At 45.2% G+C, this 26,901-nt stretch overlaps 2 protein-coding genes and 1 pseudogene across 2 annotated transcripts; 1 reads left to right on the forward strand and 2 right to left on the reverse strand.

Annotated features, from left to right (window-relative positions):
• Positions 1–399: 399 nt before the first annotated feature.
• On the reverse strand, positions 400–16,918 carry SERPINA11 (serpin family A member 11). Its single transcript, XM_077908471.1, has 5 exons — positions 16,766–16,918; positions 12,825–13,470; positions 7,012–7,285; positions 2,867–3,014; positions 400–744 (listed from the first exon to the last, which is right to left on the reverse strand). The coding sequence occupies exons 2-5, from the start codon at positions 13,465–13,467 to the stop codon at positions 541–543; spliced, it is 1,269 nt and encodes a 422-aa protein (XP_077764597.1). The 5' UTR covers positions 13,468–13,470; positions 16,766–16,918; the 3' UTR covers positions 400–540.
• On the forward strand, positions 9,170–9,516 carry LOC144320191 (ubiquitin-ribosomal protein eL40 fusion protein-like; annotated as a pseudogene).
• Positions 16,919–20,687: 3,769 nt separating the features above from the next.
• Positions 20,688–26,739, reverse strand: LOC144320193 (uteroferrin-associated basic protein 2-like). Its single transcript, XM_077908472.1, has 4 exons — positions 25,713–26,739; positions 24,569–24,836; positions 22,840–22,987; positions 20,688–20,976 (listed from the first exon to the last, which is right to left on the reverse strand). Exons 1-4 carry the CDS (start codon positions 26,356–26,358, stop codon positions 20,767–20,769), a joined length of 1,272 nt encoding a protein of 423 aa, XP_077764598.1. The 5' UTR covers positions 26,359–26,739; the 3' UTR covers positions 20,688–20,766.
• Positions 26,740–26,901: the final 162 nt, after the last annotated feature.

Genomic DNA, 26,901 nt, shown 5'->3' on the forward strand with positions numbered 1-26,901 from the left:
GCATTGACGTATTATTACACTCCTTTCTTTTCATAGACCGTGATTTGGATCCCCCACCCTGGTCCCAATCTCCTCTGAAGGTGATCTAGTCCCTAACATGTGTCCCATTATATTTTAGGAGGGCCTCGCTTCTCTGTACAGCCAAGGTAAGTGACTATGAAGGGGAAAAGCTGCTTACTCCTTCTAATGTCCTTTGTGCCTTGTCCTGGGACCCTCAGGGAAGATCTGCAGTGGTGGCCACACACAGTGGTGGATATCTCCCAGGAAGCCAAAACATGAAGCTGTTTTCATTTTTGTCTTTCTGATCACAGTTGATCCTGGGTTCAATGAGACTGTAGAGGAGGTAGCTCAAAGCTGCTCTGCATATTGACCTTCCCTTGTAAACATGGCACCTCAATGTTCACACAACCCAAGGTCAACTTTATTAGGATCTTTGTTCACTAATTAACTGATTCTCACAGCAGTCCGTGGTGGAGACTGGTGCTGGCTTTCCTAATTGTTCTGGGGGGAGATGAGCCACCACCTGGCCTCCCACCACGGTCACCCAGCAGCTGGGTTGACGACTTTGCCCAGGAAGAGCAAGCTCTGAGTGGTCATCTCCCACAGGAGCACCAGGAAAGGCCTATTGAAACGAGCCTGTGAGGCCAATGTTGCATTCAGGGCCTGGGGCTGGGAGAGGAGGCTGGAGGCAGCCCCTGCCCTGGTTCCCCACACATTCATGTCCACTGTTGCCTTGTGTGACACCTGGAGGAGGAGACAGGGACAGAGATGGCATCAGCTCAGGGTGCGCTCAGAAAACAAATCCTACCTTGTGTGGTTCTAGGGAGCTGAGTCACCTCCCCAGGCCCCAAGGGCCCCATATCCCCAGGAGGCAACTCCAGTCATCATTGCTTCTGCTTCTTCTCTGCATTTTCTCCCCACTACCACATCCTGGGGAATGAGAGCACCTTGTTGGTGCTATTTGCTCTCTAGCAGAAGACAGATGAGCCTTAGCAGGGCTGCACAGGAACCAGGCTGCAACTCCCAAAGGCAAGTTTTAGAGCATACCAAAAGCACCTGGGTGCTGAGACCATGGGCTGAGCGCAATTTCTGCCCCGAGCTTCACGCCCGTCTCCAAGCCTTGCTGGCCTCTTTAAAATGAGTTGCTCAGCCTAAATCAATGGTTACTAATGTGAGCTCAAGGAACCTGGTTGTCCTATGTGCCAAACCCTCTACCAGCCTCCGTGAGAATTCCTTTTTCTAAACCCTCATCTTCACACTCCTTTTCAGGAAGAAAGGATTCTGAGGCTTTAAAAAAAGAATTGAAACATTCTGGCCTTGACTATCTCTTGCATTTCTATAAAGTTCTATGAACTGGGTGGCTCAGCGGTTTAGCGAGTGCCTTTGGCCCAGAGCATGATCCTGGAGACCCAGGATCGAGTCCCATGTCGGGCTCCCTGCATGGAGCCTGCTTCTCCCTCTGCCTGTGTCTCTGCCTCTCCCCCCCCCCCCCTCTCTCTCTCTCTCTGTCTCTGCCCCTGGTGAAGAAATAAATAAAATCTTAAAAAAAATTTCTATGAAGACATACATCTAGCATTTAAGGTCACGGTGAAAGAAATTCTCTAAAAGGCTGTTATTTCTTTTCCTGTTCACCCTCTCCACCATGGGCATGTACATACAATCACAAACACACACACACACACTCACATGCACACACAAAGGACTATATCCCAATTGCCTTGGTTCATGTTCCTGATCTCAGCTGGTCTTTCCCAAGCAGAAGACACAATACTTCCCTTATGAAATTCACAGTAAGAGGGCACCTGGGTGGTACAGTCAGTCGAGCAATTGACTCTTGGTTTTGGCTCAGGTCATGATCTCAGGGTCATGAGATCAAGCCCCATAGAACAGAGCCTGACACTGGTCTCAATTCCAAGTCTGCTTGGGATTCTTTCTCCCTCGCTCTGCCCTGCCTCTTCCCCCTGTGTGCTCAATCTCTCTCTCTGTCTCTCTAAAACATATAAATAAACTTTTTTGAAAAAAAAAGAAATTCATATCAAAAACTCAAACAATTATGACTCTATCCTAAAACATAAAAGATAGAGCAGGGAAGGAAAAGTGCAATATTATTTCCAGCTATTAACTTTCCCTTCCTAGTAAAAGGTCATGGATCTCCACCCATGTCCCGTGACTCATAATGCTTCCTGTAGAAGAACACAGACTGCCCCCCGCCCAACTGATGGCCATCTTGACTATGAGACTTGCTTTAGCCAGTAGCACATGAATGGCCTTGGCATAGGCCACAGTGAAGAAAAATGTGAAGAGCCACCACACAATTTCTCTTGCTTTTTTCCTATTGCTATGGGAATGGCATGTCCCCAGTAGGGGATTCTCCTTCCACCTGCATCCTGGAAGGGAAAAGCAGTGTGAAGTAGATCTACATTCCCTGATCATGACACACTTCTGACATGTAACATGAACATGAAATAAACCTGTTCAGGCTCTGAGATTTGGGGGATGCTTGTCTCTGCAGCAAAGCTGATGGATACATTCTTTTGTTTATGCCCCATACTCTATCTAACTACAACAAAGACAGAGTTTCACTGCCTGCCCTGGGGGAAGTATAAGGAATGAAGACAAAACTAATCCCACACCTGTGGAAATTCTGGCTCCATGGATGACTCTGAATACTTGTCTACTTTTTCAAGACTCCGTGTCCCTGCTCTGAGGAACACAGAGGAGAGGTGGAAAGGGAGCTACCCATGAAAAGAAGCCTTATAGATTGTGATCAAGACCCAGAAGAGGAAAAAGAAAGGAAAACTTAACTTTCAAATGCGCACATCAATGGAGAAAAGACCCTCCCCTCCACCCATGTTCGCCACCTTACCCGGGAGATGGTTTTGTTGAGCTGCTCAGTGATTCCTGATAAGTCAGCTTCTAAGTTGAAGATGTTGGTGAGGCCAATGAGGGGAAGTATTTCTTCAAGATTATATGTTCCAGAAATGGAAAACCTTGGCAGATGTAAATCCAGCAGGCTGGAGAGAGAATCAGCCAGAGAGGTGGTGCTGTCTCATTAAATATGCTGCTTCCACCCTGTCTGTTAGCAGCCCCAGGTTTGGGAAGAAGTGTTTCTCAGATGGGAACAATCCCATCACAATACTCTCTACTGTGTCAGGACATTCTAGGACCCTGGGCCCCCCTTCTCTTCAGATCTTACAGACCTCTTGTGACCTCTTCAGCCCTCCTGTGTCTGGATCTGAGAAGACTTTTGGCATGGCCATAAGTTTTCATCTCCTGCACATTTATGAAGCATTTCCTACATGCTGGATATCAAGCAAGGGATTTTGCAAGTCTTTTTTTTTTTAAAGATTTTTATTTATTTATTCATGAGAGACAGAGAGAGAGAGAGAGAGAGAGAGAGAGAGGCAGAGACATAGGCAGAGGGAAAAGCAGGCCCCATGCAGGGAGCCTGATGCAGGACTCGATCCTGGGACTCCAGGATCATGCCCTGGGCTGCAGGCAGGCACTAAACCACTGAGCTATCCAGGTATCCCCGATTTTACAAGTCTTAATTGATTAGATCCAAATAATAACCATGAAAGATAAATAGTGCCAACATTGTCCTACCTTCATATCCAATTCATCAGTAGGTTCTGCTGGTTCTCCTTCTGAACTCTATCCTAAGTATATCTGCTGACAATCCCATAATACAAGCTACCACAGGCTCTTACTGCCTGGACTTCAGGTCATTGTGAAGATGTGATGAGGGATGGTACGTGTATGTAGAGTATGGGCCACTCTCTGTCCTGCGGCTGACCTTTGCCATAGGATCACCACATTGCCTACAGTAAATTCACAAGTTCTTTTTGACACTGAGCAAATCTGTCCTTCTCTTCTTGGGATAGTTCTGATTGTTGTTTGACCGTTGCTGGGGCAGGGTGTCTGCAAGCTTGGCTAGGTAATAACCAGCTTGGAAACTTTGACCTCTAATGAATTCAGGTTAGATACCCTAAATCAGCTTAGAGATTCATTGCCAGTTACCTTCTAGGATTATGTGAGTGTCAAAATCTCTAATCAAAGTGAGAGGCATTTGGAAGTCATGGGTCAAACACTGAAGACAAGAGGCTATGGAGAATAGAAAATAAGGCTATCTTGGCCCACTTGGCAGATTTTCCACAGGCAGCACTTGTGGGCAGGCCCAAGCCATGGAGGGGTCTGAGTGGAGTCTAAGAGAGGAAGTCTGGTAGAGACCCAGAACATGGCAGGTGTTCAACCCATGTAAATGAAGAATGAACAGTTACCAGAGAGTGCATGAACCTTCCTCACAGCTGAGTAGAGGGAGGTCTGGCAGTCTGATATTTTCATGTTTGAAAGCCCATTAAAGTGCTGCTGTGATATTAAAACTCTATGGCATGAGAAATAATAACAGAGGACATCTGAGATTTAGAAAAATAACTTGGGTTGGTTTGGCTTTGTTGAAGGTCAAAGTGAGAGGTCAAAACAGACCTTCCTGGGGCACTTGGATGGCTCAGTTGGTTAAGTGTCTGACTCTTGATCTCAGCTCAGGTCTTGATCTCAGGGTCATGAGTTAAAGCTCTGCATTGGAGTCCATGCTGGTCATGGGATCTATTAAAAAAACCCCAAAACCTGGGCAGCCCGGGTGGCTCAGCAGTTTAGCACTGCCTTCAGCCCAGGGCCTGATCCTGGAGACCTGGGATTGAGTCCCATGTCGGGCTCCCTGCATGGAGCCTGTTTCTCCCTTTGCCTGTGTCTCTGCCTCTCTGTCTCTGTCTCTGTCTCTGTGTGTGTGTGTCTCTCATGAATGAATAAATAAAATCTTAAAAAAAAAACCCTCAAAAACCCCAGACCTTACAGAGGGAATATCCATCAGTCTAGAAGATTCTATGGTATTTCTTCCTGTGCTGGAAGAAGGGACAGGCTTGCCTCAAAAGAGTTTGAGAATATGGGGCTAGAATCAGAAACTGACCACAGCTATATAGATTCATAGACAATAGGGATAGTTTCTTATCCTGACCTCTGTCCTTGACCTGTATCTCTTTTATTTGGCACTCAAATCTCTGCCCAAACACGGGCACCTTTTCCTATCCCTCACTGTGGTTGTAAAGCTGAGGGAAGGCTCCTGTGGGCATGAGGGCAACTGATGTCTACCAACTGCTGGTGGGTTTAAGATGAAAGAGGGCCATCAAGAGGTTTGGTCTATACCCCGCCCCCTCCAAACTGAGGTGGGTTCTGTGACTGCTCTGACAAAAAGCATGTGACAGAAGAGACACATTGGAGCCCAGATCTCAAAAGAGCAAGAACTTTCACTTCCTGCCTTTCGGAACTCTCCTTCCTGGAGCCCTGAGCTGCCATATGGCAACATCAACTATGCTGTGCTGATGTGCAGGAGCCTATGCTAGTCTCATGGAGATGCTGCATGGAGAGAGGACACCTGCTCAACCTTTATCTGAGCAGCCAGCTAGACCATGCACCAGACATCCAGTAGAGGAGTCTTCACTGCTTCAGCCTTGGCCAGCATCTGACACCGGTGCAGGAAAGCCCCACGTGAGAACCACAAGGCTGAGCCCAACCCACTCACTGGATCAAGAGTGATAATAGATATTTTTTTCAAGCCATTCCATTTTCAGGTGGTTTATTATGCAGCAAGAGATAATTAGAACTCAAAGCCAGATTCCATACCAGAGCTCTCATGAGACAAGATAGATCCCAGGAAGAAATTAGCTGGAAAATGAAGTCTAGGCATACCAGAAAAGGTTGAAACCATAGTAAGAAAAACCACAAACTGAAAAATGAGATAGAGGTGGGTAGGGTTGAGATCCCATGAAATTAGCACTTTGATTTTTATGGTACTCCTCTTGGTATTTAATTTCTTTAAGAAATGTTTTAATTAAAATAGGGGTACTTTTTTCAGAGAAGCTCTATCAAAAAGACTGCTAGCCATCAATAATTGAACAATGTTAGCCAAATATTGGACGGGGCGGGGGGGACCTCACAGCAAGGCAGAGATAAAGTATTTGGTCTAACTTTATCTTTCCTCTATACTTCAGGAATGGCAAATTGAAGATATACCTACCTAGGACTTTAAGTCCTTCTTCAGGACCAAGTTAATAAATGATAAAAAAAACCTCCTGATTAAACTAGATATGGACTGTTTTGTCAATAAGGCTACACATTTCATCTTTGTTAGATTTCTGCATTCCTGGATAACATCTCAAAGCCGAAACATTCCATATTCCCCATCACTGTGGGGACCAACTCAAATTTACAGTTCTGACAAAATCACCCTGCTTCTAGCTTATCCAAATCCTTTGCTCCTTACTCTTACTTATTAAGCATCACATTACTCACGAGGTATACTAGCAAATTGTGCAATTGAATAAAACCTATGCTTTTTGTTTAGATCTTGCAATTGTAACATGTATAGTAGTATCATTTTTTTCTGCATTTTGGTCAAACTAATTTTTACATAAATGAAAAAAGAAGAACTCTTTTAAGAAATATACACTGTTTTGTGGGAGTCATAATTATTCATAATAATTGTCCTTAGTCTGATCTTTTGGCTATATGTCGCTACCTTCTGGTAGTAAATTATTCTGGTAAAAGGGAGAAACAAGAGGAAAGAAGGTTGGCCATAAAAACACCCAGGAAGAGATAAGAATGATTAATGTCTGATGAGCACTTATCATGACCAGTCTCCAACTTCCTATGTGCGACTTGATCAATCCTCCAACCAACCCAATGTGGCAGTGATTATAGCCTCATTTTACTCACGTAGTTATTTAAAGGGCTGAATGGGTGATGGGCACTGAGGGGGGCACTTGATGGGATGAGCACTGGGTGTTATTCTGTATGTTGGCAAATTGAACACCAATAAAAAATAAATTTACTATTAAAAAAAAGGGCTGAATGATGAGCCAAACCTAGGGGTTGGGCATTTGAAATTATCATTGATCAAGGCCTGCCTGGGTTCTTGAATCAAGTTGCCTGGAGTCCTTCTGCTTTGACACTTACCTGGGCAAAAGCCACTGATCCCATTTTCTCAGGGTCTCTGGCTGCAGAGCTGCCTCCACCTGCTCCATTTTTCCTGGGTCAGGTAGGATCAGCAGAGCCATGGCATTTCCACTGTATTCTATCTGGAGGACAGTGCAAGCCATTTCTTGGTCATAGAGGAATCTGTGCATTTCCTTTTGGTGCATCATGGGGATGTGGAGGGAAGTCCTCTCATTCACAGAGAAACTCTCTTGCTTCTGGGTCTGGTAGCGACTGAAAGGATGCTTCCACTTGGCTTAAGACACAAAATTCATAAAACTATGAGAACATACTCTAAAAGAGCAACTCTGGGAAGACAGACACTAAGCCACACTGACTTCCTCTTGGGTATGCATAAATATGAGGTAGAGAAGTGGCATGGATACAGAACCAGCCTGCCAGAACTTAGGGCTGGCTCAGCCACTAGAGTCAGTCCCCAGAGGTAGAGTTCTAATGGTCTATGATTTTGTTCTATTTCAGAGAAACTTAGCTTTCAAGAAGCTAAAAGGTATTTTCCATCTACTAACTACCTTCCATGTGCAAGGCATTATCTTTTTACTTTTTCATGAACATAAATATTAAATAAGTATTATGATCTCCATGTCAGCAATTAGAAACTAAGTCCCTGTGAATTTATAGAAACATACCCAGTCTTCAGAGCCATTAGGTGGTAGAGCAGACTGGGGCTTGACTGGCTCCATAGATCATGTTCTCTGCAAACACTGATTTGACCCCTCTCTGCCATGCTGCCTCTAAACAATAACTTTCTATAGAGAAGGTCAAGAGCCCCCTCTACCTCTGAATTTCCTAATATTCAAATTGAAAAAGAAGAAAGAATTCAGTTAACAAAATGCTAAATATAATGCAAAAGCTAATTAAGACAGTTAGAAATGCATAACAATGTCACAGCATTGTTTTTGTGTGTAGTATCTTCTCTCCTACTTACAATCTCCACATACAACAGCCTCCAGATTTGGCCTCCTGAAAGTGCTGGTCTTGGTGATGGAAAGCTGGCTCACCCTCTACCTCTTCTTCACAACCTCTCAGTGACCAAGCATTGCTGATTCTACCTCCAGAGCTGCACCTTTATCCAAGGCTGCCATCTTACTTATATTGAACTACTTCAAGAACCTCCTGACTTGTCTCTGCTCTCCCACCCTTCCTCCCCACCAAATTCAGTTTCCACATTGTGACCAGACTGATCTTAAAACAGATGTAATCATGTCACTCCATTGCTTCTAACTTCTTGGTAATTCTGGAGCCCTACAGGTAAAATCTAGGGTCCTCAACAAAGTTCCTTCTTACCTTTTTTTAAAAAAGATTTTTATTTATTTATTCATGAAAGACACAGAGAGAGAGGCAGAGGCATAGGCAGAGGGAGAAGCAGGCTCTCCTGGGGAAGCCTGATGCAAGACTCGATCCCAGGACCCTGCAATGATGCACTGAACCAAAGGCAGATGCTCAACCACTGAGCCACCCAGGCATCCCTTCTGCTTAGTTTTTTATTGCAACTCATGGCGCTGTCCCCCAAGTATTATGCCATTGTGTTCTGTGTTCTAGTCCAACTAAATCATTTTAGTTCCTTGAAAATGCAATGATTTCTCTTTTCCTTGGACCTTTACACATGCTGGTTTTTCAGCTTGAACCCTCTTCTCCCCACCTCTCCCACAGCCTCTTTGCCTGAGTAAATCCAACTCATTCTTCATGTCTCAACAGATGCCTGTTGAGATGCCTTCCCTTCCAGAAAGCCTTCCTTCACTCTTCAAGTCTGGAAAAGTGTATCTTTTGAGAACTCCATGGTATCCAGACCTACCCAAACAGAGCATCACTTTTCCATTGAGTTACAGTTGCCCTTTTGCTTATTCATAGCACATGTGGGACTGTGAGCTCTGCAAGGGTAGGAAAATAATCTTATTCACAGATTTTCCCAAGATGTTAGCAAAGTCCCTGAAATCTAATCGGTCTTGATAAATGTTTTTTAGTAAATTAATGAACATCATCCCTAGAGGCTTCAAACATGAGACCTAACTTCAAATTGAAATCACTCATGCAGCAAACATTCAACATATACTTGACCCTCTTTCTCTTCAACAAGGTGTCCAAGTGGTCTGGTGGTAGCAGCCTTGTGTCAGATGGAGAGATGCAGATCTTTGTGAAGATCCTGACAGGCAAGACCATCACCCTCAAGGTCAAGCCCAGTGATGGCACTGATAATTTCAAAGCCAAAATTCAAAAGAAGAAGGCTATCTTGACTCACCAGAAATGTTTAAGCTTTGCCAGAGGATGGCTTCATTTGCTTAGTATCCAGAAAGAGTACTCCCTGTACTTGGTACTTCACTGCAAGGGTGACCTCGTGAAGACTACCCTCTGCCAGCTGGTCCAGAAATACAACTGTGGCAAGATGATTAGCACCCCCACGTTATCAACTGCCCCAATAAGAATTGTGGCCACACCAACAACCTGTGCCCCAAGATGAAGGTCAGATAAAGGCCATTCCACTGGCTCTTCCTTTGTCCACAGATTGGCCTTCTGCCTGAGGTCTGAGGCCCTGGAGCCTTAATAAAGTTTCCCTTTTATTGATTGGAAAAAAATAAAACATACTTGACCCTGTGTCAGACTCTGGAGAATCAAGAACGATTAAGACTTAGGTCCTTGAGTCTTCTGATCAGTATCACAGACAAAGTTAAAGCAGAAAAATCTGTTTTTTCTTTTTCCTGAGTAAACACCCAGAGAAGCTGGAGAAAAAAGAGAGAAAGAAAGAAGAAAGAAAGAAAGAAAGAAAGAAAGAAAGAAAGAAAGAAAGAAAGAAAGAAAGAAAGAAAGAAAGAAAGAAAGAAAGAAAGAAAGAAAGAAAGAAAGAAAGAAAGAAAGAAAGAAAAAAAAGAAAGAAAGAAAAAAGAAAGAAAGCTAAGTTCAAAAACAAGAATCAAAGCTTCTGGTTACAAAGCAGGAATGCACATCTCTGATTTGGAACCAAAGTCATCTGGTTCATGGGTTATCCAAATCAAACACAGCCCTTGGGGATGGGATTTAATGTCTTCTCAGGGGAACTAAATAAAACTCAGGCTTGCACTTGAAACTGATCTCTCTGCAAATAGTCAAAAGCTATGAAAGGTAATCCCTTCACCATCTGGGAAGCCTGGATTAAAAAACTCTGCCCCACAGCCCAGGGATGAGTTAGGACAGGTCACTACATTTCCAGGTGGGGGGTGGAGGAGAAGAGTCACCTGGTCTGGGTTCTTTGTTTTTATTACTCATTTAGTGTAGGAACTCCCCAACCTAAGACTGGTCTATGTTCTCATTAATCATTCAGTGCAGGGACTCCCCAACCTATAAATTAAAATAGAACCAGTGTAACCAATAGGACTATAACAGAGGCAAATGTGAAATTGTCTCCTGGAGACCCTTCCACAACAGGCCATCAGAAATTCACGAAAAGATAATTTCTACTGAAGATGAGCCCAAAGCTGAAAATTTCAATCCTCTCTTGAAAGAGAAACAGTTGGGGCAGCAAACCAAGAAGAGTTCACAGTTCAAGACCTCCAGGCAATAGAATAATCTGAAAGACATTTTTTTTTAAAGTGTGTTTTTAAAAAAGGAAGGAGTACAATTCATAAGAACAGGTTGATTTGAGAAAAATAGGCCATCAAAGTGAGAATACAATCAGTGAAATTAAAAACTCAGTGGATGAGTGAAATAGTAGATACTAATTGTTCTGAGAAAATTAGTAAAAGAGAAGTTGGAGCTGAAGAAGGGGCAGCACAGAGAGACAAAAGGACATTTTTCAGGAAGCAGGAGATATAAAAGATAAGCCTGGAGTGTCTTGTAGTGCCAGAAAGTAAGGAGTGCTCCAAAAGAAAAAAAAAATCAGGGGATCCCTGGGTGGCTCAGTGGTTTAGTGCCTGCCTTCAGCCCAGGGTGCGATCCTGGAGTCCTGGGATCGAGTCCCACGTCGGGCTCCCGGTATGGAGCCTGCTTCTCCCACTGCACGTATCTCTGCCTCTCTCTCTCTGTCTATCATGAATAAATAAATAAAATCTTTTAAAAAAATCAGCAATGATGGAGGCATTTCCAGGGACATAGGAACCAACCATTGATCTTCTGATCAATGTTGGAAAATTTTAAGCCACAAAGCTAAGTAGGAGTGCATTACAATTCAAAATATAAAATAAATATCCTTGAGTCCATAATGATGTAAGTAAATGATTGAATAAATAAACATGAGAGAAGAGAGAAATGTCGCATATGGAAAGAATTCCAAATAATTTAGGTAGATCCTCCTTTCTTAAGGAGATGAGCATAACTCCCCACTCCCTAAATGTGGGATGTACATAGTGACTTCCTCCAAAGAGTGCAGTGCGGCAATGGGGAAAGGGTATCTTCACAACAGGGAAATCTGGCAAACATGCCCTTAGCCAGATGGTCAAAGTCAACATCAACAGTGATAAGTCACGCTGATAGTATGCATCCTTGACTTGATGTGATAAGAAAGAATGCCACTTCCCCTCTGTGGCTTTCCTCCCCACGACCCATCACCCCTGTCTTAATCATGGGAAAAGCAGGCAAATCAATCCCAGCTGAGAGACATTCTGCAAAGTAGCCAGTACTCTTTAAAATCAGCAAGGTCATGGAGAGCAAAGACGGTCTAAGAAACTGTTGCAGCCCAGAGGAGCCCACATTGATGCAGTGACTAAATGTAATGTGGAACCTGGAAATGACAAAACCAGTAGGTAAAAAACAAAGGACATCTGATTGGGCCCAAGCTTTAAAAAAAAAAAAAAAAAAAGGAAGAATTCATTTTCTTAGGACCAGAATAGAGATATATGCTGCTAAATCAGGAAATAACAGGAGTAAAGAAATGGGCCCTGCAAGTATGACATGTCCAATGCAACAACAGTCAAAATAAACTAAAAAGCTGTTTGTACAAATTAAGATCCGGAGCACTTGGGTGGCTCAGTTGGTTAAGCATTCAATTCTTGGTTTCAGCTCATGTCATGGTCTCAGGGTTATGAGGTTGAGCCCCACGTCAGGCTTCTCACTCAGCATGGAGTCTGCTTGAGAGTGTCTCTTTTCCCCTCTGCCCCCTACACCCCCCTCTCTCTAAAATAAATAAATAAATCTTTAAAAGGATGTGATGAGGACACTAAAACATAAAGTGCAAGGTAAGTTGTACAGTATGATACTATTCTTGTAAAATTTAGAACACATACACTGGGTTAGATGGGATTATGGATATAAACTTCAGGTGTTCATGGTAGGAGCACATGGGTGAGAAGGATGCACACCACTCCCAGGATAGTGATTGCCTCTGGGGAGGGATGGAAGGAGGGAAATGGGACTAGGGAAGGGTTAAAGAGGAACTGAACTCTCCCTGCAACATTGTATTAAAAAAAATAAAAATCTGAAACAAATGGTAAATTGTCAATATTGGTTCATTCTTGGTGGGGGAGTGTATGGTGGTTTTATATTATTCTCTGTATATTTTTCTATGTTCAAAATAGATACTAATATAAAAATAAGATTTAAAAAAAATTAAGATTTTTCTTAAAAAGGAATTATTCCTAAAAGAGTATGATTGAATGTATAACAAAAGGAAATCAGGATAAAAACTGAACAGAAGAAACATGGCAAGAGAAAACAAATATTGATAAATCAAGAAGCGGTCCTATAGGAAGATTATTTAAATATATCGAGGCAATTCCCCGAAGGAACAGCAATAAGACTTGAAGGCAGGTGGCTTTCAGGGGCAGGACTAGAGGTGGTGGAGGTGTATTTCTGCCCCAGCCAGCCCTCACCTTTGAAGAAGATGTAATTCAAGAGAACCATGAGCGTGTCTTGCGTGAACTCCTGGAGGCCATCCGCCACCTGCCCATACGTCTGCTTTCTCACGTACTCATTAATCTGCCTCCTGGTTGTGGCGGAATCCGTGAAGTTGGCAGAAAAAGCAAAAGCTCCATATAGCTCCCTGATAGTGTCCAAAAAGTGCTGCTGAGGCTTTAGTTGCTTGTCCAGGAACAAGGAGTTGCCTACTTTCAGTTCAAGTTTGGAACTGGGCAGGTCAAGGGTATGGATGAGGCTCTGGAAACCACGGTGGATGTCAGCCTCTGGGGTCTCCGTGAGGTTGAAGCCAAGGCCTTCCAAGATCTGAGTTGAGGTGTTAACTTGGGCCCCAAGAGAGAGCAGGGCCAACGAGGTAGAGATGCTCACAGGGGAAAAGAAGATGTTTCCTGAGGTTTCTGCGGCCAGCTGCTTGTACAGATGCAAGGCAAAGTTGGTGATGGTGGGTGTGATTTTGTGGTAGGCGGGGTCGGGCGAGGAGAGATGATCCCTGGGAGCGTGAGGCACCCCCAGACTCTTATCTCCATGGGCAGAAAAGGGCTGACAGTGTACAGAGGGCAGGATCCCTGCTCCCAGCAGCCACAGCCAAACTGGACCCATCCTCTGAAAACAAGACGTTGAACATGTCATTCTACTCATACATAACTTCATTGCTCCCCATTGCCCATATATTGAGCCTCGTCCAAACTGTACCCCACACAGGTGTCATGAGGGGCCCTACAGAAGATGAGGTGGAGGGTGAGCCAGCAGGGCTCTGACATTTCCCCCAAGGCTGCAGTCCGAGCAGCAGCCCTAAATCTGCTTGATGTATTAATTGTTTGTCTATAAAGTTTGGTTGAGAAAAGGACTCTGGGCTCTAGAAACAAACTTCCATGGTTTATTGTCCCTCCCTCCCTCCATCCCTCCACCCTTCTTTCTTCCTTCCTTCCTTCCTTCCTTCCTTCCTTCCTTCCTTCCTTCCTTCCTTCCTTCTTTCCTTCCTTCCTTCCTTTCTTTTTCTTTCTTCTTTCTTCTTTCCAGTCATTCTTTGGATCATTCATTAAGTTTCAAAGATTGGAGTGGCTATGGAGCAGATGCTCAGGACACTGTGACAGTGAGTGAGGCTAGCACCCAGGTGTGGTCATTAATGTCACTCTTGCCAATTGGAGGAGAGAGGATGGTGTGTGCAGCTCCTGTGTCAGGTCCTTGAAGAAAGGGGAGTACCCTCTACTCTTGTGGTTTTTCATTAGCTGGAGTGTTGATGTGATGATGAGTCATGGGGACCTGGTTGATGAGGGCCTCTCACAAAGGATAGCAAAGCCATGGGAAGGATGGAGCCTGGGAGGATGGGTCAACTCTGTCTTGATCAAACCTGTTACCCCAAGCTCCCCTTGTCACATGTAGCAGCTGAATCCTGTATCTTAATTGATGCAGATGTTTGGGGAAGATGTCCATCACGGATTGAATTGCTACCCCCCCCAATTTTGTATGTTGAAGCTGGAATCCCCAATATCTCAGAATGTTTGTTTGGAAAAGGGGTGGTTGAGATGTAATTGGTTAAGATGAAGTCATTAGATGGGCCCCAATTGAATACAACTGATGTACTTCTAAGAAGGGGACATTTGGCCCCAGACATGAACTCAGGGAGAAGGCACCGTGAAGACAAAGGCAGAGATCGAGATGATGCTTCTATAGCCAAGGATGCCAGAGATTGCCTGCAAACCCCCAGCAGCTTGGGGAGAGGCCTGGGGCAGGTTCTCTCTTGCTTCCTGCCCCCACCCCACCCAACCCCCCAGTCTCAGAAAGAATCAGCCCCACCACCAGCATCTAGATCTCCAACTTCCAGCCTCCACTACTATGGGGACAATACATTTCTGTCATTGAAACTATCCAGTTTGTGGTGCTTTGTTAGGGCAGCCCTAGGAAATGAATACCATCTCTCTCATAGGTTAGGTTATAAAATGTGCCAGAGAAGCCTTCGAGGTACCCCTGGGGAATCAAAGTGGTGTAGGAGTGGGAGACTCCTTCCTCAGGGCAGGGAAGGCAGCTCCAGCTCCAGGTGGAACTGCAATGTAGACATGGCTTATCTCTGCTCACTCTGCCCCCTGTCTAGTGCCCCTGTCCCTTTCAGGGCCTCCATGCACACCTCCGCACATCCTCACAGAGGACACTCTGTCGCATGGCTACTCGGACTCCCCCACACCTTGACGTCCTCAGTAAGGAGAGTCCCACCCCCTTGCTCCCTTCAGAACTGACCCTTCCACTGCTGACCACCCTATCCCTTGGTTCTTCTGTCTTTATAATGTTTGTGTCTTAATTGGCGCCTTTTGCCCAAACCAATGACCTCTGTATCAATCACAAATGCCATGGTGGTGTGGGAGAGAATATATTTTGTAGATGGTTTATAGGCCCTCAAAACCCCACAGGCCAGTTGTCGGGAGGGATGAATACAGCCTGGTTATCAGTTATGTTGAAACAGTTTGCTGGGCAAAGTACTGCAGGCAATTTCCTGAGGCCACCTCCTCCCTCCCTCCCCCAGAGCTCTGAGGGGCTTCCCTAATGACAGGTTCCATTCACGTTGGGAAGCAGAACAATTTAAAAGTCGGTCTGCTCCTGGGGAAAACTAGAAATGCTGCTGTAATAAAACTGGTTCTGGTTTATTCTTTTTCATACCATTGAACTCACCATTTTTACCCTTCTGCACCCCAATGATTCCCAGACTTGCAGAAGGCTATATTTCCCAAAGTGGATGGAACATCAGAAGGCTTGGGTTTGAAATAGACTCTGCAGTATCTCACTGTGGGATCTGTACAAAGGAAACTCTCTGACCGGCAGTGTCCCCATTTGCAAAATATAAAGGATAGTGCCTACCTTCCAAGGGTGGGGGGCACTGAAGGATTACAGGGCATGTGGTGTGTGCAGCACCTGACACACAGAAAGCATGCAATGTTAATTTTCACCCTTTTCTACAGAGGTCTGGTGTAATTACATCCAATTTATTTCTTTATTTCTTTTCCAGAAAGATCCTGGGGGAAACTGAAAACTCCATTAATTCATGGTAATATTCCCATCTATTGTTTATCTTGTGTGGGGATAGTACGTCCATTGTATCACAGGTTGGGATGTTCCCAACCAGATGTGTTCTCAAATGCGGGGGGGGGGGGGGGGGGGAGTGGGTGGTATTTAGGATCATCTCAGAGACTGGAGAAGTTTGCTGGGAGAGAGAAAGCTCTTGAAATGCCAGAGCAGTCACATGCCCTGAAGAATGGTATTGTGCAAATGCCAGCGGTGACTTTGTTGATAATTGATTCATGTCACTTAACTGAATCCCTATGAGAACCTTAAGACACGAGTATTAGTACCCTTGCGGTGCATATGGAGAAACAGCTCAGGATCAAGATGAGTACCTGTTAGGTGGCAGGAGCATGATTCAGATTCTAGACAAGGGCTCTGGAGTGTGAACCTTTTGCTATGAGTCTCTAATAAATTTGCTACAGCAACGTCGTCATTTTGCTTTGGGTGATACTAGTGTCTAATCACTAGGAGTCCTGGGAGTTCCTCTCTCGACTTTTTTGATGGCCAAGTTTTTCATAAAACTGTGTAAAACCTGAAATTCCTACCTAAAGCTTTAGAAGCTGTATATCATTGCATTTCTCCTTTGGGGACCCAGTTGTCCCATCCCTGCTGCCAAAACCAGAGACAGAGAGGCGGGGGCGGGGGGGGGGGAGAGAGAGAGAGAGAGAAAGAGAAAGGAGAGAAAGCTAGAGAGAAGGAGGGAAAGAGACAGAGAGAGAGACAGAGAGATAAAGGGGGAGTAGGGACAGAGAGAAAGTGAAAGGGAGAGAGGGAGAGAGAGAGAGAGAGAGAGAAGAGACGCAGCCACCCCTACCTCCACCTGGGACATAGGTATGGTACTCACAGTGAGCTCCCCGGGTTGGGGACCCCAGGTCTTCAGCACTGCGTGGCCTCCTATCCACAGGAAATGATGTTTGTAGACCAGGGCGGCCCGTCAATATTTGCCAGGTCAGTTCCTGGAACCGGCCGAAGGCAGTGTGCCGCAAACAGGAAGGGACCTATTTTATTTGAAAGGATCTGTCCTGTCTGCCCATCCTACAAGCCGAGTGGATTGTGATTCTGGACCCAACTCCATCTGAGGATATTCCAGTGCTGGTGACAACAACAGAAGTCACGATGTTGGCTGCTTCCGAGCCCTCACTGATGTTTCATGTGACCCAGACAGTGTTCTTTCCAGATCACCCTAACGCTAAGACCGGGAGATGCTGACCCAGCCCATCATGATCATTCTATCACAATATGTGTGAACCAAACCACCTTGCTGTTCACCTTGAATGCATACAGGGACATGTGTCAGTTATTTCTCGATAAAACTGGATGGAGAAAGAATGTGAGTGAGACACAGTCATCCCCACCTTGTAGACAGGACACAGGCTCAGTGAGGTTCAATTACCTGCTCGAGAAGTAGGTGGTGAGGCTCCAATGTTTTACTGATTCTTACCATTCCCATATTTTACTGATACTTTATTCTTTTAAAAATATTTTATTTATTCATGAGAGACACATAGAGAGAGAGGCAGAGACACAGGCAGAGGGAGAAGCAGGTTCCCTGCAGGGAGCCTGATGTGGGAATCAATCCCAGGACCTCGGGATCATGACCTGAGCCAAAGGCAGATGCTCAACTGCTGAGCCACCCAGGCGTCCCTTTACTGATACTTTAAATAAATATCATCCACATATAGAAAAAAAGAAGACTGAAGGAAATTAGAACATGGAACAAAATCTTCTCTCCTGCTGTTTTGAATCCCCATAAAATGGATCATTGACTCTTGTTCACCATGAATCACCCAAGATCTAGAATGAAGGCTGGAACTGATGGACTGTTTCTTAGGAGTTAAATTTTGGTGATGGCAAGTCACCTCGGGGTGACTTCTGTTTTCTCCTTTGTAGATTTTTGTACTCTTCTAATTTCTCACAAAGAGCATGTATATTATTTATATGAGAAAACAGTCAAATGTTGTTAGAAAGTAGAATTATTATTTTTTAAAAATATTTAATTTATTTATTCATGAAAGATACAGAGAGAGAGGCAGAGACATAGGCAGAGGGAGAAGCAGGCTGTATGCAGGGAGCCCGATGTGGGACTTTATCCCAGATCCTGGGGTCACACCCTGAACCGAAGGCCAACGCTCAACCACTGAGCCACCCAGGCGTCCCTTTCTGGGTGTTTTCTAAGAACCCATTTGCACTACTAATAAACAAGATAATTGAAATATATGGCCAGAGTTCTTTTCTCACCAAATGGGAATCCTGTTCACTCTTGGCTTGCACATAAATTACTCGGCTCTTTACAGTAACTTATCACATGCAGAAGAAGAAGATCCAACTCTGGGAGTCTCACATTTTGGGTTCAATGCCACACACTGGCACAATAGAGCCCACCTCATGCATCTGTGGTGGGAAGCAAATGTTATTGTATGTGCGCAGCTGTCTCTGCAATTCCTGGCCCACAGAAAGTAGGAGTGAGAACAAGAGGGAGAAGCAGAGGGAGAGAGAAAGAGAGGGAGATTTTAAGGAATTGTTTCATGTGATTATGGAAGATGGCAAGTTCAAAATCCGCATAGTAAGTCCATCAGGCTGGAGGTCAGGAAGAGCACATGTTGCAGTTCAAGCACTAGGGCCATCTGCTGGTGGAATTCCCTCTAGCCTGGGGCAGGTTGGCCAGTGAACCTTCACCTGATTGGATAAGGCCCACCCACAGCATCAAGAACGTTCTGCTCTACCCGAAGTCCAACAATTTAAATGCTAATCTTCTCCAAAAACATCTTCACAGAAACATCCAGAATAATGTTTGACCACATATGTGGCTACTATGGCCTAGCCGAGTTGACGTAAAATTAGCCAATCATATGCATGGTACATCCAGGTGGGAAAGAGGACTGAGCACCATCTCCTAGGGGATACTTAGCTTTCTTCCTGGGGTGAAAATCTTTGACCCTGGTGCACAGACATCACACCTGTACATGCTATCTCAGCGTCAACATAAAAGTGTGCTTTTACACACTTCTAATGAGATAAACTCATCTCACCTTCTACTCTTCCTTGCAATCACCCCCAGCTCATAGTGAGCATCAGGAAAAAGCCTGTCCTGGCCTCCCCTGAAGGCACCACATGTTGGGGCACTGTGGTCTGTGAGGTCCTCCGACATGTGGGCAGCTAGCCTTTGCTAAGCTTGTAGCACTTTCACAGATCACTGCTCGTTCTTCTTTAGCATGTGGGACACAAGGCCCCTACCATGCCCCATGCTCATCCTTCAGCATATGGGGCATTAGGACTGAATGGAATCCATGAGTGCCCTTCAGCATGAGGGCACTATACTCCCTCTGTCATCCAAGGATGCCATCTACTCTGTGGGACATGAGGCCCTCAGTGCGCCCTCTCTGCTTTTGCCGCAGATCTGCTTGGACGTGAAACATGCACAAGTGGGGATCTGCAGGCCTTCCTCCATCTGGTGATGCTGCGACACCACTTCCTCTGCATTTTCTAGAACAATCTACCTCATTGCTCTTCTCTCAGGGGAGTGTCTTTTCTAAGCTACTCTTTCAGGCTGTTCTTGTGGACTTTTCCCAGGCCTCTCCTATCTTGGAACTCGTGTGGTAAGTGGTGAAAGTTCAAGGCCTGAGGTGACTTCTCTGGTAACAAATGGGGTTCCCCCAGGGTTACATCATCCCAAGAAAAGAAAATGCTTGTGTTCTATCATAGACTCCACCATTGTTGGACACGCAGTGGATTTTTTTTTTTTTTTGGCTCTGCCCTCCCTCATTCCTCCCCTGGCTCTAAGATCTAATGGTGTCCCCCCACACATACACAGAGGTGACCCCCACTTGGCCATGGCCTTACATGGCTTAGCAACCCCTCGTGCCCTCTTCTTGGCACCCAATCTCATTCCTGGCCTTGCATCTTCAGCATGGCCCCTTGGTTCTCTACTAGAGCAGTTCTATTTCACACTCATCCTTGGCCTAGTTCTCTCTGGGTCACCGCTCTGAACTATCCCACCTAGGTGAGGTCCAGCCTTGTGGGTGTCATTCTTGGGTCAGCTTATTTGGTCAATGTCTTTGCCAGCTATGCCTATGGCCTCTGGGTCTGACCTCTGTTGTCAAATGACCTGCTGCCATCAGACCCCATGGTCATATGTCTATGGCCAACTAGGATACAATCCAAGTCCCAGACTCTCCTACACACACACATACACATATACACGCACACACCATTCTGTGCATGACCATCCTCCTGGCTCCTCCCACCTCATCCATGCTACTTCTTATCCCATGGGGGCAATAATAACTTTCTCCTAAGTGGTATGGGCAGAGAAGGTGCTGCCAAAATATTTTGGTGTCTTTGCTTTCCTAGATACCCTATTTTCCCCTGGAGCTGGGTGGACACACAGAGATTCATTGAGGCATTTGTGGGTATTCCTTTTTGGAGAGGGGCCTTGCATCTGCCCACCCAGCTTCCTGCCTGAGGCTTCCTGGCAGAGTTATATGGTTCCCATTGAGTAGAGGAGTGCACAGGGTCTGACTGCCAGCTGGGCAAGAAGCAAAGCCAACGAGACAGCCCTACACTAAAGAGACCCTCTAACTCCCTGCTGACGTCCTTCAGAATCACTTCCCTGTGTATATTATCCATTTTCAGGACAGAGGTACACCTGCCAAAGTGTCCAAAGCAGGCCCCCCACCTCTCCTTATCCTGCCCTGTTCCAGGAGAGAAGACCAGCAATGACCCATTCCAACTCCATTCTCAGCCCACACTTCTCAGACTCAGCTTCTTTTGATTCAATAGCAGTTAGTTTTATTCACCTTATTCAGGAACAGCTGAATTCCAACTCTGTGGAACCCGGCCCCATTTCTACTCAGCTATGGGGTTGAAGACTTTGCCCATGAGGATTGCTCTTTGAGTCATCCAATCCTCCACAAACAGGAAGAAAGGTCTGTTAAATTTTACAACCAAAGGGGTTGCTGTATATGTGTGACAGGCGATGGTGTTCCTTGAGTCCATGTCCTTGGAGGTGTCCATCTTGCCTTCCTTGCTCACCTCCATTGTGGCTTCATGCATCGCCTGGGGAGAAACAAGTCTTGTCTCAGCTCTGAGCATGAGCTCTCCTGGCTGGCCTGAGAACAAGCTGGGGCCATGTGCCCAGCTGGCCCAACTGGGCCCAGGGCAGGGAGGCAGCTCCATCCATGGCTGATGGTGGGTGTGGAAACACTGGCTCCCATTCCCGAGGAACCACTGAGTCTCTCAGCCATCAGGATCCACCCTCGAAGGCCAGACACCTCAGGAAGGGGTTCACACTCACTGCTGAGTTCTGTCTGTCCCAGTGCAGGCAGAAAGAGTTAAGGGGTTTAAATGAGAAGAAAGAGGAATAGAACTCAGAGGGAAGCTGGGCGGTCTGAAGGCTTAGGAAAAGATCCCATTGAATCATGAGGATGGGCCTTTTGAATGCTTTTTGAGTAGGATGTGGTAGAGAGAAAGGGAGAGAGGGAAGGCTCTAGTATTTCATATTTCCATCCAAGCATGGACAATTTTCCCTCCAAGTGGATATGCTTGTGCCAGAAAATCCATGCCCACCCCTCTGATCTACAGGAGGCCCTGCCCAGAACATAGTGACTTTGCTCCCATACTGTGAGGGATACACCATCCATCAGTGCCAGCCCAACACCCCACACTCAGTATGTGCTTTCCCAGAGGATTCTGTGTGAATTGAACACAATAGGGAAAGCTGTGGCCCCAGAAGAGCCACATCCCATGCGGTCTGGGCCTTGGGAACTCCATCCAATGTCCTCTGTGAGTGACATCTCACTCATCCCTCAGAGAACAGACCCTGTCCCCTCCCCAAGGTCAATGGGAGAATCAGGTAAGAGAAACATGAAAAATTGCTCTGTAATCTTTCAAGTGCTGTATCATGGTGAGGGATTATGATTGTTAGTGATGTCCTAGGCAGTATACTACAGGGTGGCCACAAAGCAGCCAGCCAGTCTGTGACTTTGGGAGAGTAATCAGAGGATACCCACTGTGCCCACAAATGTTCCCTGGCAGCTGGATGTCTCATAGGCATCTCAAGTTGACAGAACCAGTCTCTGCTTGCTCATTTATACCCCCTGTTTCTCCATCTTCCTACATCAGGCTGGTTCCAGCATCTACAGAGCTGGCCTTTCTGCACACAGGGCTTCCTCACCACTGCCCCATCAAACCACATTCACCTCTCACCTGGGTTACTGGCCACACTTCCTCCACATTGTGGAGTGTCATCTTTTATAAAACACAAGTCTGTTCGTGTCAGCCTTGGGGGTCTCCCATGTCAATCAGAACAGCCCCCAGGCCTGGCAGGACCTGCAGACCCATGTAGCCTCCTCTACCTGTTTTCTGACCTCACCGGCCACCTCTCAGGGTCACATGCACCATTCAACTGTGTCGGCCTCCTTGAAGTATCTCAAGGATGTCAAGCCCATGGCCCCTTCAAGATGCACTTGAACATGCAACCCCTAAATGTGTTCTCTTGGTCTCTTCTTTCTGTCTTCAGACCTTTGTTTGAAGACCAACCCGACCTGAGGACTTTCCTGGCCAACCAACCCCAAGCCAACCCAATGCACCCCAGCATGCTTTTCAGTTTCTCCATTATACGCCTTCACAGAACATATCACTGACTGACATGGTATATATTTATCTATTGGTTGGCATGTTTGTTGTCTGACCTCATCAGGAGAATGGAAGGAACCTTTATGAGGGTAAGACTTAGGCTCATTCACAACTATATCTCCAGAGCCTCTAAAAGTGCTTGGTGCAATTGCTTGTGTCTGAAACACCCAGGAACCCCAAAATCCAATGGACCAGGACAAGATTTATAACTTCTATCTTTTTAAATTGTTTTTCATTCAGAACTGTTGTGGATAAAACAGAAATTCTAGAAATTGCTCTACTCACCTCAAAGATAGTTGGGAAATCCTCCTTTGTGATGCCTGAGAAGTTTGCTCCTGTAGTAAACACATTACTGATGCCCATCTTGGGAAGAATTTTTTTTAAGTCTATCTTGGAGGAGATCTTGAACTTGGGCATAATTATGTGCACCCATCTGTCAGGAGTGAAAACCACAGGGAAGCTAGAAACATCTCTCCATAAACACTTTGCTTATGCTTTCATGCCTCTTCCAAAAGAGAGTTAAGGGAAGATGAGGCATGGGTGCTTGCATGGGGAGAGGTTAACAGTCCTGGAGCATGAGCTCCAACCTTGCATTTCCAGACAAATCACTTGCCTAAAATACAACTTACTATTCAAGCTATGCCCTTCACAGGCTTCCCATCCAAGAGAAGATGAGGGTCAGGCCAGGGGATCCAGCCCTGAGTCCCTCCATCCCTCCAGCTATAAACAGAGATTTAATTGAGCAGTGTTCCGAAATGCGGCCCAGGAGATCTAGTGCATAGGGCCATCCCTCCCACTCAGCACGTTGTGTTGCTCACGAACCAATACATTTTCACCTGTGTCCATGTGATATTAAGCTTCTGAATGGATTGTAACCCACTCAGTTGGGCTCCTCTATTGGTGTAAACCCCTGTTCCAATCATGACATTGTGTGAAGTACAGCCATGGTAGATAATAGCAGACATGCTCCACTGTGGCCCTCAACCACAGAAGATGCTGCATGGGCAGGAGCTTGTGCTCCTACATGGCATGCGGTGAACACTATTTGGAAATTTTTTTTCCCCAGACTTCACATTTATTGCCTGAAGACTGCCCCTGCTCCCCCCAAAATCAGTGGGCCATTGGAAATCATACTTTCATTATGTGATTTGTCCACATTTGATTGGACCGTGGTGGATACTGTACCTAAGCTGGATCAATCCAACTCTCCCTTCTAGGGATATGTCATTGGAACAGAAATGTGTTAGATTCAGTCTGGAGTAGAGCATTTGCTTGAGTGGAAGAGAGCCATGTCTGTCCATAATGGACTCAGCTTGAAATTCACCTCTTAGGATCCTTCTCTGATCATCATACCTAATTAAGATCCCCAATGAATACTCTACTTCTGAATCTTCTATTCTATCACCCTACTCATTATTTCCATAGTTTTACTGCAATTTGAATTTATACATTTATTAGTTGACTTACTGCCTCTCCCACCAGACTGGAGATCCCACAATGGCAGACATGTGTTGGCTAGCCATTGCATCCCCAGCACTAAGCGGTGACTGGCATGGGAGAGATGCTCTGAAGATACGTGTTGGGTGAGTAAACCATGAGCTGAATTGGTGGAAGCTGGTTTGCTGAGCCAGAGAGGTAAGGAGCAAGGATGAGTGGTATCAGGGAGATAGACTTCCCAATGATTTTGCTGTCCCCTGTCCAACCCCTCATGACACCTGGCTGTGTTTACCCCCTTATGTGCATCTTTCCAATACATTGCTTTCTCCACCCCCTAGAGCTTGTATGAAGTAGATTTTTGGTGTAACCAGAACAATCATTTAGACAGCTTCAGGGGCATCTGGCTGATAAAGGAAGCCAGGCCACCATTCTTCCCACTTGGCTTATTTAATTTTCCACAAATATGCTAGGAAATAACAGATACTCAATTCCCCTGAAATAAGACTTCTGCTCAGAGGAAGTGAGATCTGAGCAAAATTTCAATGTGGATCTAGAATGTCCCTCTAGAGTAACATACCTCATATTACTGGATTGCAGGAGTGTAGCTCTCTGAACAACTATTTCTTTTACAGCAGAGTCAGGCTGTCCCACGTCTGGGAGCACAAGGACTATGGACATGTTTCCAACGAAAGGAATTTTAACCATTGTAGCAAACAGCTCCTCCGATCGGCTGTAAATCATTTGTCCCGTCTTCCATATCATGTCCACCGGCACTGTGGTGTGTTTATCCACAAAGAAGTCCTCCTTGTGCATGAGGTTGCTATGAAAAGCCATTTCCCAAGTGCCTAGGGGAATCAGGAAGGAAAAATCTCCAAGAATGACCTATTGGAGAAGGCGTCAGCACCCACGTGACTGGGGACCCCAGCGGTGAGGGGCTTGAGAAGGGAGCAGCCCCCTTCCAGTGATCCCTGAACCTCAGAGAACAGAGCACTTAAAAGTCCAGACAGATGCAAAGGAAAGGAAGGCAAAAACATGGAGTTTGAAGATATTTACCATAGGATTTCTTTACATCTGTATTTCCCCAAAAGATGTTTCCCAAAATATTGCCTGCCTCTGCCACTATAAGACCAGGAGAAAATTTTGTTGTCAAATAATTTGGGAAACAGTGACCACAACACCCCTTCTTTGAAAATTCCTGTCTGTTTTAGTGGATTAAGAATTCTATACACAACTAATGAATCACTGAACTCTGCAACTGAAACTACTGATGCACTATATGTTAATTCATTGAATTTAAACCAAGTAAGATAATTTTTTAAAAAGAGTCCTGAGAAGTCTTATTACAAAAAAAAGTCCATTTAAAATTGTTGAGCTTATTCAAGGAGGGAGAATTTTAATCAGAAAAACATAAGCCTGAACCCACATGGGTACACACATACTCCTGCATGGAATCCTTCTCCCATCAAGAGCTACTCCATTTTACTCAAAAATAGCTTAAGTTTGGCAGATGATATGATTGAAAGGGTTGGGAACGGAAACACTTAAAAAATGCTTGGTAGTACAATGAAATAAAAGCAAATTAAAAGTTTTGAATTTACCAGCTTATGGGAAATGGGATATAATGACCAAAACTATATTTTTTTTCTAGCTGAAACCTTTCAGGAAACACAAGGGGCAGATGTTACCATCAAACAGAAATTGATGCCCTTGATAAACCTTACCTTTGAAGAAAACGTAGTCTACAAGAAACAGGAAAGTATGAGGGTTCAGAGAGGTGATGAGTTCCTTGGTTCTCTTGTGAGTTTTTTCAGCCACAAAGTGATTGATTTGCTTTTTGGTCTTTACTACATCTCGGAAGTCAATCATCCGGGCCCTCACGTCATACATCGCCTGTGTGTCCCACAGAAACGGTGAGTTGATCTTCCTATTGCTATCAATAAAGAGCATGTCCCTATGCATCAGGTGGCCTGCCCTATTTAGCTGCTTCAGCATCTGGATGACACTCTGGAAGCCATGGTGCACGTCCCATACCTTGATGACTTTGAGGTCAAATCCAAGGCCCTCAAGGAGGTTGGTGAGTGTTGTGGATCTGGTCCCCAGGGAAAGCATGGCGAAGGAGGCAGAGATACTCAGAGGGGAGAAGATTATATTCTTTCTGGGATGCTCCATTAACAGGGTTTTGAACAATTTGTGGGCAAAAGCCTTATTGCCAGCTTCGATCTTGTGGTGGACAGGTGAAACTTCCCATGACGAGACTGGGTAAATGCTCCATTTGGATCTTTGTTTCACTTGACAGAAGATGCTATTAAAAAGGCCACAGAGGATGAGGGCCAGAGAGAGAGCCAGGTGCATTTTCCTGTGGGACATTTCTGCAGCAATCCAGGGAGCTGTAATCAGAAGTAAGAGGCGGGGATGGCAGTGAACGTTCTATGAAACGTGTTCTCGATGCTTAGGGGCTTGAGAAAGGGTCCATTATTACCTGAGTGCTGGGGTTACTCTTAGTCCTTGATTGGAGGATGCTAACTAAGGCTAATGAGAAATGGCTAAACCATTTTGGAACACTACTTTAGACAAATTGAAGATGAATGACCTGATGACAAGGGATCCAATCCTGCCTCTGGCCTGTGCTGCAAGTGGGTCCTTATGCAAGTTGCTTCCCCCAGCCTCGTCCTAGCGCCTCTTGTCACTATGACATTCTATGATTTCGAGCACCGCTCTACACTGAGGCTTCTCTCTCTCTCTCTCTCTTTCTCTTCCTTTCTTTCTTTCTTTCTTTCTTTCTTTCTTTCTTTCTTTCTTTCTTTCTTTCTTTCTTTCTTTCTTTCCTTTCTTTTTTTTAATACAGAGCTCATGACAACATCCTGAAAAGTGTGGAAAGAGAAGAAGAACCAAGGAGAGAGATAAATCAGG

Source organism: Canis aureus, chromosome 9, assembly GCF_053574225.1.
Source record: "Canis aureus isolate CA01 chromosome 9, VMU_Caureus_v.1.0, whole genome shotgun sequence".
Taxonomy (NCBI): domain Eukaryota; kingdom Metazoa; phylum Chordata; class Mammalia; order Carnivora; family Canidae; genus Canis; species Canis aureus.

Coding starts and splice junctions, on each gene's coding strand:
- SERPINA11 (XM_077908471.1), bottom strand. CDS start 13,467: ATGGGTCCAGTTTGGCTGTGGCTGCTGGGAGCAGGGATCCTGCCCTCT. Junction 3,015..7,011: donor GATCAGTGGCTTTTGCCCAG/GTAAGTGTCAAA, acceptor TTCTCTCTCCAG/CCTGCTGGATTTACATCTGC. Junction 745..2,866: donor TCAACAAAACCATCTCCCGG/GTAAGGTGGCGA, acceptor CTCCTCCTCCAG/GTGTCACACAAGGCAACAGT.
- LOC144320193 (XM_077908472.1), bottom strand. CDS start 26,358: ATGTCCCACAGGAAAATGCACCTGGCTCTCTCTCTGGCCCTCATCCTC. Junction 24,837..25,712: donor AGACTACGTTTTCTTCAAAG/GTAAGGTTTATC, acceptor TGATTCCCCTAG/GCACTTGGGAAATGGCTTTT. Junction 20,977..22,839: donor ATTTCCCAACTATCTTTGAG/GTGAGTAGAGCA, acceptor GTTTCTCCCCAG/GCGATGCATGAAGCCACAAT.